This window comes from Eupeodes corollae, chromosome 3 (assembly GCF_945859685.1).
Source record: "Eupeodes corollae chromosome 3, idEupCoro1.1, whole genome shotgun sequence".
NCBI lineage: Eukaryota > Metazoa > Arthropoda > Insecta > Diptera > Syrphidae > Eupeodes > Eupeodes corollae.
Window position 1 is genome coordinate 108,574,728 of NC_079149.1, and position 17,641 is coordinate 108,592,368.

General features: G+C 32.4%; 2 protein-coding genes across 3 annotated transcripts; one reads left to right on the forward strand and one right to left on the reverse strand.

The window, feature by feature from the left end:
• The first annotated feature begins 3,883 nt into the window (after window positions 1-3,883).
• Window positions 3,884-4,692, forward strand: LOC129952041 (matrix metalloproteinase-19-like). Its single transcript, XM_056064466.1, has 2 exons — window positions 3,884-4,257; window positions 4,335-4,692. The coding sequence occupies exons 1-2, from the start codon at window positions 4,025-4,027 to the stop codon at window positions 4,645-4,647; spliced, it is 546 nt and encodes a 181-aa protein (XP_055920441.1). The 5' UTR covers window positions 3,884-4,024; the 3' UTR covers window positions 4,648-4,692.
• A 355-nt stretch (window positions 4,693-5,047) lies between these two features.
• Window positions 5,048-17,015, reverse strand: LOC129952582 (uncharacterized). Of its 2 annotated transcripts, none has more exons than XM_056065239.1 (2): window positions 15,980-17,015; window positions 5,048-5,755 (listed from the first exon to the last, which is right to left on the reverse strand). In XM_056065239.1, the coding sequence occupies exons 1-2, from the start codon at window positions 16,778-16,780 to the stop codon at window positions 5,159-5,161; spliced, it is 1,398 nt and encodes a 465-aa protein (XP_055921214.1). In that variant the 5' UTR covers window positions 16,781-17,015; the 3' UTR covers window positions 5,048-5,158. The 2 variants fall into 2 exon arrangements, with proteins under 2 accessions (XP_055921214.1, XP_055921215.1); XM_056065240.1 differs by lacking the exon at window positions 15,980-17,015 and adding an exon at window positions 8,221-8,694.
• Between the last annotated feature and the right edge of the window lie 626 nt (window positions 17,016-17,641).

The window sequence follows — 17,641 nt, forward strand, 5'->3', positions numbered from 1 at the left end:
AGCACGTTCGTAAACGCAAATAATTAGCATTACTTAAAATGTCAATTGTTCAGTATTGCAAAGTGCGATAAACTGATGCCACAAATATACCTATACAAAAAATTATCAAGAATTTTCTTAATAAGTTGTTGATGCCGACGCGATTTGGAGCAAAAATGGCGGAAAAAGATAATGAAAAGTATTTGATCAAATTTTAAATTTTCAAAGTACCTACCTCATCGAGTCAATGGAAAATTTGGGCATTAACGAATAGTAAATGACACGACGATTACAAAACCGCTGGTCGGACAGACTTTTTCCGGGCCTTTTGGCCGCAAAATGGTCACTTCCGGTTGCGTTTTTGGTGTTGGGGTATACCATCAGGTCAATGGAAAATTTAAATAGTAGTTGGTAGAGATCTGGTGGTAGATTTAAAATCATTTGGTCGGACAGACACAATCCGGGACCAACCCTTTGTCCGACCATCTCAAAAAACGGTATTTTTGACCGGCTACTTTAAGAATCTACTGGTCGGACAAACTTTTCATGGGCCAAACATACGTCCGACCGTTTTTTCTCCAAAAAAATACTTTTATTTTTTTCATCTTTTTTCATCTCAATATCAAAAAATTTAAAGTCAAATAAATATAAAATTTGTATCAGATAAAAGTTAACATTGTCACCTAAATAAATTATATAAAAAAAGATTTAAAAAAATTACAAAAAACCGTAACAAAATCTATTGATCATTTTTTTTCAGGCATTTTTTTTTGTTTTTATAAATTAAATAAATGACATACTTACCGACAAACCACTAACTAACAATTAAAATGCAATCATGTTTCTGTACTTAAAATTGCAGCTGGTATCTAATAAAATTATATTATATATTATATTATAATATATCAATGAAACTTTGCAAATAAAAATGAATGCTATAATGAAAGATTTAATTTGGGCAGTTTCACTATCCAAAATTCCTTAATTACCAATGTTGATAGGTTTTAATAGTAAGGCAATAATAGATAATAGTGATAGTCAAGTCATAGATTACTTACCACGAATCCGTTTGTCACCCACATCCTATACCGTTGTTTTTGAAACTCTTAATCAGGCTTAAGGAATTTGTAAGGAATGCAATCAAAAAGAAATTATTTTGACATATGACTTAGCTATTGTGAAAATGGCAGTGCAAATTCAAATATTTTATATAATTTTAATAATAGTTTCATTAATTTAGATGCATTTCATTTTCAAATGGCTTTTTTTAAGCTCTCGGAAAATGTATTGAGGGTTCTTTAATTGTCGATATATTAGTACAATCTGAAGTTTTGGCTGAACTATCAGTAAACGGATTTATTGATATTAATAGATGTAAACGAATCTGGTGTAATTTAGACATTGAATTTTGAATGGTTTTGTTTAGAAAACAACATCAATATTTCAGCCCATTGCAACCAAATGAGAACTCTAATTTAAGCCCATTGCTTAATGATATTTTTACTAAATACAGAGCTTATAAAGATCTCACACTCAAAGGAGATCATGGTAATACTCCTCGGTCTTTTATGCAATATATTGAATTTATAAATTTTTTTTTTCGGGTTTTCAAGGATTATAAGAACAAGTGATTTCAAATTTTAACCAACCTAATTATGAAAGGTGGATATTAAAATAAACGGTGATTTTTTAAGTGCTTGAGAACTTTAAAAAAAAAAAACGCATAAAATTTGCAAAATCTCATCGATTCTTTATTTTAAACGTTAGATTCGTCCATGACATTTACTTTTTGAAGATAATTTCATTTAAATGTTGACCGCGGCTGCGTCTTAGGTGGTCCATTCGGAAAGTCCAATTTTGGGTAACTTTTTCGAGCATTTCGGCCGGAATAGCCCGAATTTCTTCGGAAATGTTGTCTTCCAAAGCTGGAATAGTTGCTAGCTTACTTGTGTAGACTTTAGACTTGACGTAGCCCCACAAAAAATAGTCTAAAGGCGTCAAATCGCATGATCTTGGTGGCCAACTTACCGGTCCATTCCTTGAGATGAATTGTTCTCCGAAGTTTTCCCTTAAAATGGCCATAGAATCGCGAGCTTTGTGGCATGTAGCGCCATCTTGTTGAAACCACATGTCAACCAAGTTCAGTTCTTCCATTTTTGGCAACAAAAAGTTTGTTAGCATTGAACGATAGCGATCGCCATTCACCGTAACGTTGCGTCCAACAGCATCTTTGAAAAAATACGGTCCAATGATTCCACCAGCGTACAAACCACACCAAACAGTGCATTTTTCGGGATGCATGGGCAGTTCTTGAACGGCTTCTGGTTGCTCTTCACTCCAAATGCGGCAATTTTGCTTATTTACGTAGCCATTCAACCAGAAATGAGCCTCATCGCTGAACAAAATTTGTCGATAAAAAAGCGGATTTTCTGCCAACTTTTCTAGGGCCCATTCACTGAAAATTCGACGTTGTGGCAGATCGTTCGGCTTCAGTTCTTGCACGAGCTGTATTTTATACGGTTTTACACCAAGATCTTTGCGTAAAATCTTCCATGTGGTCGAATAACACAAACGAACGGCGACGAATCGACATTTCACGGTCTTCAGCAACACTCTCAGAAACAGACGCAATATTCTCCTCTGTACGCACTGTACGCATTCGAGTGTTGGTTTAATGTCCAATAAAGTAAACTGAGTGCGAAACTTGGTCACAATCGCATTAATTGTTTGCTCACTTGGTCGATTATGTAGACCATAAATCGGACGTAAAGCGCGAAACACATTTCGAACCGAACACTGATTTTGGTAATAGAATTCAATGATTTGCAAACGTTGCTCGTTAGTAAGTCTATTCATGATGAAATGTCAAAGCATACTGAGCATCTTTCTCTTTGACACCATGTCTGAAATCCCGCGTGATCTGTCAAATACTAATGCATGAAAATCCTAACCTCAAAAAATCACCCTTTATAATTGTTATTTAGTTGAATTTAAAATACAAAATTCTAATTTAATAGACGAATTCAGGTGGTTGCTTATGGTATAAGGCGTACAGCAAAAAGTTTTGCTGGGTCACCAGTTGACCTAACTCTGGAACAAAATATTAATGCGGATGCTGCTAACTCGTTGACTGGTGTTTTCTAATTCTGGGTACTAAGTCATAACCTAAGAACAAAAATTATTTCCAAAATGTTAATTTAATTCATTGATGGCTTTTACTTAATCCATCTTAGAGTCATTAGTTCTTCAAACATTTCACAAAATATCCGAGATGATTTTAACAAGTTTATGTTACACGGATGCCCCAGAATTTTATGTTGGTTTTTGACCGCTATTTACACCCATCCATGGAAGACTGCGAACATTGCGTTCGATATGACGTAGAAGTCTCAAATTTCACGATTTCTGGACCACTTCAAAACCGAACAGATGATTTTTTTAAATGCCTTGAAACCCCTTAATTTAAAGAATCGCTCGTAAGATTTTTAGGGCTGCATTGGGAGAATAGTTCCCTGATTCCAATTTTATGAGACAAAAAAGTTTTTTTTTGACGGTAGATGACAAGTGTTTCTCCTATGAAGTTCAAAGCCAATGTATTTCTAAGCGTGAGGAATATAAATACAGTTGTAGCTATGAAGCCGATACCACATTAATTTACCATATAAGCGAATGAAAACGTTATTCCAACTATTCGGAATTCGGAAAGACTAAACTTTTCTAATTATTTTTAAAAATTCTTCAGTTTGATCTTGGTATCATAAAAACTATGTTCAAAAATTGTATTTCACCAAAAATATTTGATTTACTTTGATAAAGTTATGTATGCCTACACCTTAGGTAAAAATAAAACCTTGCTTCCTTGTTCTTACTTTTGCAAGCAATGTAATTAACATTTTTCTTTTTTTCATTACAGAAATATTTAACAAATTCAAATAACACACACATTTCACCTGACAACGAGTTCCTTAAAACACAACAAATCATTGAAAAACTTCCTAACACAAAACCACCAACAGACCATCTGAATGATTCTGTATTACTTCAAATGATAGTTAGAAACAAAACCCGATGTCCAATTCTAAATCGATCCAAAAGATATGTTTTAAACGGTTCACGTTGGCGGGATAAAAATTTAACTTATAAAATAAAAAACTATCCAAAGAAACTTAAAAAATCAGACGTTGATGCAGAAATATCAAGAGCATTCAATTTATGGAGTGAATATAGCTTTTTAAATTTTACTCCAAAATCAAATGGTCATGTTCATATTGATATCAGGTGAAGTTTTCAGTCTTTAATACTGCATAAATAACTTGTCTGTGTGTGTATGTACATATTTCTTATTTATCTTACAGTTTTGAAAATACAGAAAATGATGATCCTTTTGATGGACCTGGTAAAGTTGTGGCACGTTCTTATTTTCCCAATGCTGGAGGGGATGTTTATTTTGATATTAGCGAGTTTTGGACAATTGGTAAAAAACGTGGTATTAATTTATTTCAAACGGCAGCACATGAAATTGGTCATGCACTTGGATTAAGTCATTCTCATAATAAATTAGCCATAATGGCTCCAATGTATCGAGGTTACGATCCGGAATTCAAACTTCACGAAGATGATATTTTGGCTATTCAAGCTTTGTATGGTAAGAAAAATTTAAGTCACTAAAAAGAAAATATTGAAATACAGTTTAATAAAAGAAATTATTTTAATTATTTTATGTAGCTTACCTAACTTTTTATTTAAAAAAAATACCTTATCCCAATTATTGAGCGTAAGTATTAGAAACGTTTCGTTGTTAGAATATACAAAATTTACAAGGCCATACTCAGCTACGGGTATTAACAATTCGAACCTTTCTTTTACCACTTTTAATAACGTATTGAAGAAATGAACTTTATCAGCTTTTTCAAAATCTAAACTTTCATTTTACTTCACTGAAAAAGGAGAAATTTCAAAACCAAAGGCCAGAAGCATTTCAGACATTTCAAAAAGTACATTCTTCATGATCTCCCACAAAGCAAAATACTGAAAATAATTGTATAGCTTTTTCAAACAAAAATTAAAATTCAACTAATTATTTTGTTTTATTTACAAAATAGATAATTCACAAATATTTTTACTTAGGAAGAAGAAAGTTACATACAAATGTACATTTATTGTCATTGAATATTTTAATTCAAACCCCGGTTGAATGTTGTGAAGATTTTTCAAATAAAAACTCCGCATTTTCATGGATTACAAATGGTTCACCTTCATTTGTTGGATTATCTTGACGTATTAGTACAGAATGTCGGCTTAAACCACCCAACTGTCCCTCGAATATAATTTCGGCAATTGCACGCTTAGCAAATATCTGCTGTTCCTTAGACATTAATTTCAATTCGGACGCCCATGCTTTGCCAATTTTATCATATTCATTTTCTTGGGCCGCTACACATGGACATGAAGAACAAATGTGACTTCCTTCGTCCTGGTAAATACGGGGATTTGGTCGTGGAGGTGGAGATTTTCTGATGTTTGAAGTTTTCAATTGAAATGAAGGAACTGCATCTTCTAGATAACCCTCGGTGAATGGTGCATCATGTTCCTGATGGGTAAGTTTGATCTTTTTGAACGGCGGCGGTTGGGTTTGGGACTTTTTTGCTGGTATTTGAACAGTAAAATTTGGAGCTGATGGAGCTGATGGTGCTGCGTTTGAAGCTTCTTTTGAATCTCCATCTGATGACACTGGGGGTGATGGGACTCTTGCTGGAGGTATCCGGTCTTTTGTATCCTGAAATCAAAATTTTAAAAAAGAGCTTGAGAAATTTTGAAATATATTTATTATTTAACTTAAAGAGATAACTTGAATTTAAAATATTTTACATATCAACTATGAACTTAAACTTTAAATTTGTAGAATAATTACATTTCTTTGGAAACTAATTTCCCTGGACAAAATAAATCAATCTGTTTTTACTTTCCGCAAAATAGATTGATTTATTAACTTTCCATAGTAAGTTATTGTAATGGGTCCGATTTGTCAAATTGAAAATTTTGAAATTTCTCGACGTTTCAAGGTCCCTAGAGTCGAAATAAAAGATTTTTAGAAAGATATTGTCTGTGCGTGAGTGTGTATGTACGTTCGTACGTCCGTACGTTCGCTACGTTTTTTCGTCGTCCATAGCTCAAGAACCAGAAGAGATATCGTATTCAAATAAATTTTGTTATACAGATTATGAGGCATAAAGAAGCATGAAGGGCTCTCAAGAAAATTGCGTGGGTGGTTTTTTTACCATAGCAGTTGGAAAAAAGGTGAAAATGTTGGTTAACCCAAATATCTTACGAACCAAAAACGCTAGAGTCTTGAATTAAATTTTATATAATATATTGTAACGTAATATCATAGAATTATATTTTTTGAAAAAATCCATTTAACGGTTTTTTTTATAAATCAAAAAAACTGAAAAAAAAATTTGTCACCTCCAAAATTTTACGACTAAAATATGAATTCATCTCCAAAGCAATTTTGTGCAACGAAAAATAATGTTTTTGACATCTGATAACATTTTGAGAAAAATCGAATTAACAGTTTTTTTATAAAAAATAAAAAACATTACTCAAAGTTAGTAAAAATTGAGTATCGATTCAAATATCTTCTCAAAAATTTGAAATTTTATCTTATAAGAAATAGTGTTTTCAACATTCTGAAAAATTTTGAAAAAAATCGAACTGACAGTTTTTTAACAAAAAAATGAAAACCGAAAAAAATTAACAATAGTTGGTAAAAAATGATTTTCGACTCAAACATCTCTTCAAAACTTTCAGATAATAGCTTCTAACTAATTTTGACTTATAAGAAATATTGTTTTCAACATTAGGACAAATTTTGAGAAAAGTCGAATTGACAGTTTTTTTACAAAAAAATAAAAACCTAAAAAAAAATGTATAAAAGTTGGTAAAAATTGATTTTCGACTCAAATATCTTTTCAAAAATTGTAGATATTTGCTTTACACTACTTTTATCTTTCAAAAAATATTGTTGTCAACATTCAGTAAAATTTTGAAAAAATTCTAATTGACAGTTTTTTTACAAAAAATAAAAAAACAATACTAAAACTTGGTAAAAATTTACTTTCGTCTCAAATAGCTTTTCAAAAATTAAAAATTGGCTTCAAACTTATTTTGTTTCACAGAAATATTGTTTTCGATATTCAGTAATTTTTATATAAAAATCCAACAGTCCGTTTTTTCATAAAAAATACAAATCTACAAAAAATGGTACGCAAATTTGGTAAAAATTGATACGAGTACATATAAACAAACTTTTAAGCAAGACAAATCGACAGACGGGATGGGAAGTTATAAGTGTGCGTCGCATCCCAGCCTCTTTTTTTTTGATTTAAGATCAAATCTTCACATCTGGATTTTTTGTCAAATTTACCCCTCTTTGCAACAATACCAATAAAATGAATAAAAAATATTTATCTGGCAATTTAACAGCTCAAACGCGCTCGTTTACACATACATGAACTTACACTAATACAAACAATTCTAATCGTGTTCCATTTGCCACACAAAAAAATCAATTTTTAAAGGACGTCAGAATTTACCAATGGAAAACCCTATAAATGAGGTTAGTTGAAAGTCAACCTTAGGGTTGATTTTGATTTACACTGTAAAGACAACAGGGTCATTTATTAGACACCTGTCAAACTCAGCTGTCATTTCAATTGACAAAATTTTAGTTGAAAATTATGACGCTTACAACAAACCAATCCTTAAAATTGTCACGATATTTTAAGAGAATGGCGAGTTATGGATGATAAAAAACCTGTGCGTTATTGTTATGCATCTGTAAGTATAAAAAATGCTCCGACAAGCGTTGCTGATGATCGTACTGAAGATCAGACGTTATGTGGCTTCAAAAAGTGTTCAGCAAGTTACACATCACGACGAATTTTGGTTTTATTGCACGAGCGTGAGAGGTTGCCTGGTCGAGTAATTTCAAGTTTTAGCGATAGAATTAGGAGCCAAGATTTAACAATCTTAATTTTATCCCCGATCTCTACTCATTCAAAAACCAACATTACTTCAATTATGGCTGATATACCGCCCAAAATTTAAAATACAAAACTTTAGCAAAAACGAAGAATTTAAATTTGTTTCCTTTGTAAATATTTTGCAAATATCAGTTTTTTTTTATTTTTCAAAAAACAAAATTTGTTACAAACGTCAAGCAAAACGTCATTTATTTACCAATCTGGACTTAACAAAACTCTTCTCACGAAAACTTTCGTCATTATTCAAAAATGACATCAACTCAAAATACCACAGCGAAGTTCGATAGAATCCATTCAAATCCGGCACAACCGCATTTTCCTGACTTTCTTTGATCTTATTCAATTCTCGCCGATAACTACATCTTAAACTATTAATTTTTCTTCGTACAATATCACGATTTGCATTGGGTTCGATTTTTTGTAATTTCATAACAAGTATTTCATAGGCTTCATCTTTTAACTGCCGATTTTTATACACTTCACTTTTAATATTCCAAAGAACTGGCAAAGATTCGTAGGTTTTAATGAAATCTGTCCAAAACGCTTTCGAACCACCGATAACCGATGACATTTTATGAACTCCGAGTATTCCAATAAATTATCAGGTATAATTATAATATTCTTGTACTAAAAATTGCACCTTCTTCGACTTCTAGACTCTGCGTTGGACTGAAGAAACTATGTTGTTAATGTGATTATTTTTTTCTTCTCATACAAAAACCAGGTTAAGTGGAGAAGGCTTTAGGGCTCATTAATATTCTATTTATATTTAAATCTATGATAATGTTTGAAAGTTTGTGCAATTACCACTTGATAAGACATACAAAAAAATGTTCTTCAACCCGGTCTAGGTATGCGCATACGTAGTTGCGAATTTGCAATAATGTTTTGTTTTCATTCGAATAAAAGATATTTTTAAGGCAAGTTATTGATTCTTTAGGATTCCAAATAAAAATCTTATCTCAGAGAATTAATTGAATTTTAATTTGTACCATAAAACGAAGGACGTTTCTTTAAAGCAATCATATTTGAAACAAGTGTTATGGACCATAAAACAATTAAGGCTTTTTGGGACTAAACTTTTTGGTAGAAAGAGCAAATGCACACAACTCAAACGTGTACTTTATTTAGTACCTAATGACAAAATTATATGCTACTTGTTGCACTTTCTAAAAATAAACTATAGCTGCTTTTTTAATGTTATTATTATTATTTTCGAAGGGACGACGACATGAAAAAGTACACAAAAAGCTATTCGTAAGTATGTATACATGTTTAAATAAATGTGAATGTAATGCAGTGAATTTTAAAACAACTTTGAATTTCCTACAAGAAAATGTACTAGCTGACCTGTCAGACGTTGTCGCTAAATGACAATGAGGAAACCTTAATTTTTGCATTTAAACCCTAGGAGGGGTGATACATTGGTGTTCCTTGTTCCTTAGCGGTTTGGTACATTTACGAGAATCTTACTCATTGAGTACAAAAAAAAAGGTGAAACCATCAACGCCAAATCCTACGCTTCCACTTTGCATAATTTGCGGGAGGAAATTAAAAAGAAAAGACGGGGTAAACTCGCAGCGGGTGTGTTGCTTCTTCATGACAACGCTCCTGTTCACACGGCCCGAGTTTCCAAGGCTGCTGCACGAGATTGTGGTTTTGAAGAAATTCAACATCCACCCTATAGTCCAGACCTTGCCCCTAGTGATTACTTCCTGTTTCCGTATTTGAAAAAATGTCTTCGTGGAAAATGATTTTCGGATGATGAAGAACTCAAGTCGGCAATAAATGGGTATTTTGCAGGGAAAGAGGAAACTTATTTTTTTGAGGGTTTCAAGCTTATCTCAAGATGTAACAAATGCATTGATGTTAGGAGAGATTATATTGAAAAATAAAAACAATTTAAATTGAATTCGCATTTTTCTCCATATCGATACCGAGAATATATTGAACGCCCCTCGTAGATTTCAATAAAAAAAAATTGTTTTTTTAACGCTAATGGAATACAATTGAATTGAATGGATTATAAAAACAGAAATGTTGGCATTTTGATAGATGTAATTACAAAATTTGACATTTGAAGAACTTTGCTTGCATAGATTGTTTTTTCAGCAGTTGGGAATTATCGATTGACTGCCTTCAATCTAGCGTTGGATAGCCTATCCTAGGTAGGTAGGGTTAGCATTCGTCCCCATTTTGGAGAAATTGCCCCCTTTAAGATCTCACGAGATGTTTTGTCCCTCAAGACATAAAACGTGAAAGGGGGGCATAATGTTCCCCTTTTTAAACATCCGCAAATTATTTTTATTTTCAAGCAATATTTTTTATCACAAAAACTTTTTCCACTCTTTTTTATTCTTAATTTTAAAAAAAGTGAATACTTCCATCATAGTTATTTAAATGTTCACAGCTGAACACATCCATTCTTTTAACAAAACGTTACCAACTTCACTCGCAAAAAGTTATTTTCCATCAGTCACTTCGTTTTTCATTTCAAAACAGTTCTATTATTTGTGTCTAAATAAAATTAAATTTGTTAAAATGTCGGACTCACATGTAATAAAGACTTACTAATGTATTATACTTATGTACATATGTAACTTTAAATTACTGAATGTTAATATGAAAACAACAATACCTGTACTTGATGTTCATTTTTATCAATTATTTTATTTCATGTCTAAACATATGGATGTACTTATAGTTTTGTCATACATTTTTTTTTTCTTATAATAAAATTAGAAGTTGGAAACAATAAAAAAATTGTTTTTTGGTTGCTGAATGGAAAAAAGAACAATTTAATGTCTGATAACTTTTTGTCCTCCCTGGATTTAAAATGCACCCCAAATTAATCAAAATGTCCCCATTTTCTCATTTTTGGAAATAATAACCCTATAGGTAGGTGGGTTTTGAGATACTTTATTGAACGAATTGGATACTTGAGAAAGAATTCTAAAAACTAAAAACAAACTTGCGGCTGTTGACAAAAAGCAGACAAACATTTCGATTTATATTTCCAAAATTATTGTTAAATAAAGTTTGCACTTTTCAATGGATAATATTAATAATTTAATAATTTTTTTCCAAACACACAAATTTTGAACTCATATTGAAACAGCTGTTCTGTCAGATACCTACATCTAACAGAAAGTCTTTTATACCTTTGGATTCATTTTGTTTGACATCCTATTTCTTTTAAATCAGCTGTTCCTTTACACGTAAAACACTAACAAAAAGGTATTCCGATACCCTATCTGTCTGAGATTGAAGGCAGCCATTGTTGCTGTCTATGACAGTTTGACAGTTAAGAATGTCAAACTGTGAAGACATTTATACTTAGTAAGATTTGGCAATTTATAATGGATAACGCCAGAACAAAGCTTTATTTGATATATATTTATTTGTGTGTCAGCTGTACATCGAGTTAAACTTATAAATAGTACAGGACATAAACCATTGATTTAAGATACAGTTAACAAAAGAAATATTTACAAACAGATGAGAATCAAATTATCAAAAAATTAGTTAAAATTTATTATAAATTAAAAATGGACTAAAATAAAGAATTAAAGATTTCAGAAGAAAAAAAAGACATGTTAGTTAAAAGTTATCTCAATCAAGACGCAAGGAAAATAAAATTGAAAATGATTAATTTAAAAGTATGTATGTTCAGTTCAAGTTTGAGAAATATTCAAAACAAATTTGCTTGAAACTTTCTGTTTTCGATTTTAGACCCCAAGTGACTGGAAAGGTTATTCCACATGTCTAACAGCATGAAAGAAAAATTGCATGCGTGATGTCAAACACGTAAAGGTGGACGAGCGCAATAAAATGGAACGGCTATAAACACAAAGTTAAGTCTGTCACATAGATAACTTGGAGTCTTTTTAACAATCAATTTGAAGAGTAATATACAACAACGATATTTGAAGAAAGCTACCAGATCACAATTTGAAAGCTGACGAGCTTGAAAAGAGACATGATCGAAACTACGTACGTTAAAACAAAAAAAAACCGAGCTATTGCAATAAATGCCACCTTTAATTTGTGAGCTGATTGAGAATCAAAATCAGCAAACAGCTCGCACCCGTATGTTATTATAGGTAGGACAAGTGCTTTTACCAGCTTCAATTTAATATGGGTAGGTACTACGGATTTAGGAAGAGATAGTCCTCTAAGTGAAGCATAAATCTTTGACACAACTGTATCGACATGGTCATTCCAAGTTAACCTGTTGTTAAAGACCAAACCTAAATTTCTAACTTGGGCAACATATTGAATAATACAATTATTCAACACAACGGGAGGGAAATTATCTAGATTTGGTTTGTTTATTGAAATTGGAAGAGCTTTCGTTTTTTCAGGATTGAGATTAACTCCGTTCCGTGTCGTCCAATCATATATTGTTGTTGTTCCATAAGTGATGAGCTCTCTCGGATTTTAGCATTCAATTGTTCTTTTAAGGCAGCAAGTTTATTGTCGAATGATTTATTGAATGTCAGCATCCACTCCTCCAGTCTCTTTTCAACGCGGTCCACAGCTTGTCAGCAATGCCATTTGAATTGCTTATGGCTGAATCACAAACAATCTTCAGCTTCGGCTTCGTCTGCGTTACGGTGGGCCTGCTTCGAGGTTGCTTTGAATGACATTTCTATTATTTCATACCTCCAAAGAGCAAATATTTTGTTTGTTGACATTTTTTTACAGCTGTTATGCTGTCAGACAAAGCAAATGTTCAGTAAAGTTGAACTAGAGCTTCCGTTTGGAGTCACATTACGTTACCTTACGTTCTTTTCCTTACGATTGTCAAACGAAACGTGAGGTCGAAGCTCCATTGTGATAGCATGCATTGAATTCCTATGGCTGAACTCGGTGAAGCCGAAGCTGAAGCGTGTTTGTGATTCAGCCATTACTTCAGCGTCTTTTAGAGAAGAATGACCGTCACTTCCTTATTGTTGAGGACGGTGTCTTTTGTTTGGTTTTGGTGGCATTTTAAATTAAAAATTCTCGACTAAACAACGAATAATAACAAAAAGTTCGAATTTTCAAGAAAACAGTGATAACTTCAGACAACTTTGGTTTGGTAGACGTTAGGCAAGAATTATGACAATACAGGATGCTTGATCGTATGCACTTAAACTGCGAGTAAAACAATCAAATAGGAATACTAATTGGACGACGGAAAAAACACGTCTAGTTTGTTAGCATGACTAAATTAATAATTCAAATTTACTTTGAAAAAAAAGAAGACCTCGAAATTCATAAAGCACTTCGTTCATTTTAGGAAGAAGCTCATTTTAAGTTAATTGAATTTTTAAATAAGCAAAGTTGCTGTAGGTTTATAGAGCAAAGACAATCAAATTGACTATTTGGTGCAGTTAAGACGCTAACGGCATCATCGGTTCCAGAAGAGGTCCTGTCAACTGCCCTCTTGGTTGTATTATTTATCGATTTTTAATTGCTTTTAATGGGGCTATATTAGGTCCGTTCGCTTACTTTCTACACTAAAATTTGTAAAAAGAGATCCTACAAAAAGAAAAAACTACAAAAAAGTAAGCGAACGGGAAATGAACAAGTTTTTCCTACACTTCAAATGTCAAAATAATATAAATTTTAAAACACCATCGTTTAATTTCGTGTTTAGAATTTTTTTGTTTGAAAATGGATAAATCAAGACAACATAAACTTCAAGCAACATCATGCTGATCCATTATTTTTTTATGAAAAAACTTGATTAAATTGAAACTTGAAAATAGCAATCTTGTTGCTGTTCTTTGGAGAAGAATTTTTAATTCTATAAGTGACAGCAAATAAATTGCATTTATTTAATTTATTTGAATTTCTATCAAATTTGACACTTTTCACAAATCAGCCCAAAGAAATTTCTTGGGCTAAAATTCGTAGGTTGGGGAAATATTTTACTCTGCGGTGAGCGCTCTCTTTTACAAAAAACTAAGAAAATTTTAGTACGCGAACAGAATTTGGTCAAATTTTGAATTTTTTCGTAAAATTGGACTGTTTTAGGACGGTACGTGAACGGACCTATTAAATTGCGATAAAAAGTATGCTTTCATCGCATATCATTCATTTCTTGCTTTTTGGCAATAAAATTGTAATTTTCTTAACGCGACGTTTATGAATTTCATTTAAAAAAAATAAATATTAAACACTTACGTTTTTGAAAAAAGAAAAATGGACAGTTCTATAAAATGTGGAACATCAACGAGTTCCATTTGAAATCTTAATTTATTTTATTATGGGGGCTTTTGCCATTGACATTCTTTACTATGCGTAAGTATGCGGTGAAATGTCAACCCTAAAAAGTTTGACAGTTCTTCTGATGTCTGCTTTCTGTGTTTGCTTTTTCAATTGCAATGAATTTATTACCAGTGCAGACGGCGTGTAAAGCCTCAACTATAATAGTCTTAACCGAGCTTAAGCCAACTTAAGGGAACGAACCAATACGCAGCCTTATATGTAACTAACCATAATGGACCATAAATTTCGCTAACTTTCACACAATTACACAAGAGCTATTTAAATGGTTCGAGCTTAAGCAAATGTCAAATTTGAAACGCGTTTCGTTTGACATTTGCTTAAGTTACTTGAATCCATTATGGTTACTTTTTGTTTTGACGATAACTTCTGCTAACTTTTCGTTCGGTTTTGATATTAGCTTACTTTCGGTTAAGTCTATTATAGTTGGGCTTTAAGGAATATTGGTTTACACCTTTACAAGATGAAGCCAACCCAAGAACTAAAGCCGTTAGATGATTTGAAGCGACGTTCGTTTCTCGAGGGGACAAGTTGTCAAGTCTTTATTGGAAAACCCTTTAAAAACTCATTCGAACAATATTTTTGTTTTGTATTATCAGCAAAAAAATGTAAGCTTTTGAAAAACACCCGATACATTAAGGTAATATTTTAAAATACTTTCCTTGTCTGGATAAAAAAGTTAAAAAAATTATCATGTACATATGTAGATGGTGAATGGTTTTTTATTGGCAAAACAAATATGTTTATTTTTTGTTTGAAACCTGTCAAAATATTGAATTTCTCATCGGGTAGGTTCAGGCAACATAAGGGACATGAAAGTAAGGCCAGTTTCTAAATAGTATCTAGTATTGGCCAGCTGCCAAAAATGTGTCTTCCATTTAAGGCAACTTTATTGGAAAGTTGACTGGAAAGTTAGTCAAGAAAAATCTTCCCAACTTTCAAGTCAAGTCTACTTCTGTCAAAATTTTAGTTGATCATGTTTTTTCATCAAAATGAATGCTGAACTTTTTTACTCTTTGATTTATTTATTTTCTGCACAACTTCATTTAAAGTTTGGTGTAAAAGGGTTCCTTGTCAACTTGAAAAAGAAACAAATAATATTTCTTTATAATACCAAATACAAATCGTGATAGACTTGTTGCCTGCCTGATGGGTGTTTTGTATATAATAATGTTTTTGTTAGTTTTTTTACTCTAAACTTAAAGTAGAGGTGTGTGAAGTAAGGTTCTGAATTTGAAACTCATGACACTTGAAAAACTAATTAGTTGCCTTGGTCAAAATTCACTTTCAAATAATGAAGTTGACTGCAAATAAAGTCCCTTATGTTGTGTGAACCTACCAATTGATAAGAGAAAGCGTACCATTTGGCAAAATCAATTAGTTTGAAATCAAATTTGACACAATAAACATTGCCGATCATTGGTTTATCTGTCAGTTTTACTTTGGTGGTTGATAATTTCTGCGGTTATGAACATTTCAAACACTGGAAGGTATGATAATTTTTATTTACTTTAGGAGTTTGGAGCGCATCAAGTAAAAACCAATTTAATGCAAAAATTTGACAGATTGTCTAAAACTAGTTTTACCGAATTCCATCGGCAAAGAAAAAAATCGATTTTTTTTGTGTAAAATGGAAAATGGAACAAAACAATTTTATAGAATGACACAAAATCGCTTACCCACTTCGAAGCCGAATTATTTCTATCGTCCGCAAAATCATTCATCCCATGCATCATATCCTCAAAACTACTACAATTACTTATAGGTTTTTGCATAGCACTTTTCTTCAGTCTATTTAAATTTCTCTTAATCTTATTGTACTCCACTAAATGAGCAGCTTCCTTCATGACATCACACTTCCGATCGAAGATCTGTTTCGTAGTTAAATTTGATCCATCATTTGTCAAACAATAATCTTTCATTTCATTTAGGACTTTCATTTTCTTATAAACGTCCGATTGATCAGGATGCAAGTGAAACGTGTGATATAATTTAACAATTTTATTCAAATAAGTATCGAATAATAAACTTGCTTTGCATGATTTTGTATAACACGTATAACGGTCCATATGATTATGGGAGTATTTTTTTGTGAATAATTGTTTTTCATCGACCAAATATATAAGAACACTATTTCGCCGGTATCCAGCAGTAAATTCAAACCTCACATTGCTGCCGTCCCTAACTTTTGATAATTTAATGAGATTTTTGCTTCCTCCTGAATATGAATTTGCAGTTTCACTTCCATCATCACCGGCTGAATTATATTGCTGGATGTTATTTTGGGCTTCCATTTGAATGCCAGCAGCATTTAAGTGGTCCATTATTTCTCTTTGGTGTTCCATTTCATATTCATCAGTTTCATCATAATTTTCATCCTTTATTTTAATTTCAGGGTTTTCGCTTGAATCATAGTTCAAGGAGCTTTCATTTATTTGCATTTCATCGCTGAATTCTGATTTTATTGTGATGTCTTCCATTTTTCGAACTTCAAGGTGAAAATCGAAAAGTTTCACATTAAGAAAGGCAATGGTGTTAAGTGGAAGAGAGTATAGTGTTTTTACTCTTAATAAGTTCAAGAACACCAAGGGAATTAAAGCACGAAGCAACACACAGAAATATACCCACAGACAATAAACTTGCTATCAAAATAATTCAAGAAAACCAACAACACCACTTTTCTCTAAACGTGATACCGTACCGATACACTGCTCAGCTCAGGTCAGCTATGACGACGAAAATTTACTAAATAACTGATGCCATAATCCCACAATTCAACGTTATGTGAACCTATGCTCTTATGTACATTCTACACACAACACACAAGTCACAAGCTGTAGTGTGTTGTAAAAATGTAAAATGTATTTGACTGCAAACCGCCCCCTGTGAATCCCCCGGGCATCAACAATCAAGAGAATACAATAACAGAGCAGTGGCTTTTTCGTAGGTATATAACACCACATTGAAACTGAAGCATGTTAAGCAGGGCAAGAGAGCAGAGCGGGCTTGGGCCAGTCATCACTTGCATTTATACCATTATGTGGACTTGTGACTCACACTCACAAACCAATATTCACATGTGTGGATTTTAGTATACAAATGATTTGTTTTTGTATGAAATCTATGAGTATATAAGACATTTGACCACAAAAATATAGATGAAGTTCTTAAAACTACTTAAATTGATATCGGCTATGGCGGCGACTACGGCTACGGGCAGTGGTGTGGTTAGGCATAGGTTCTTTTCATATCATGGATTCAGTTTTCAGTAGCAGAAAGTATATTATTTTGTATTATTACTCAGCAAAGTGGGTCATTTTATCATTTTAACTTCTATGGGT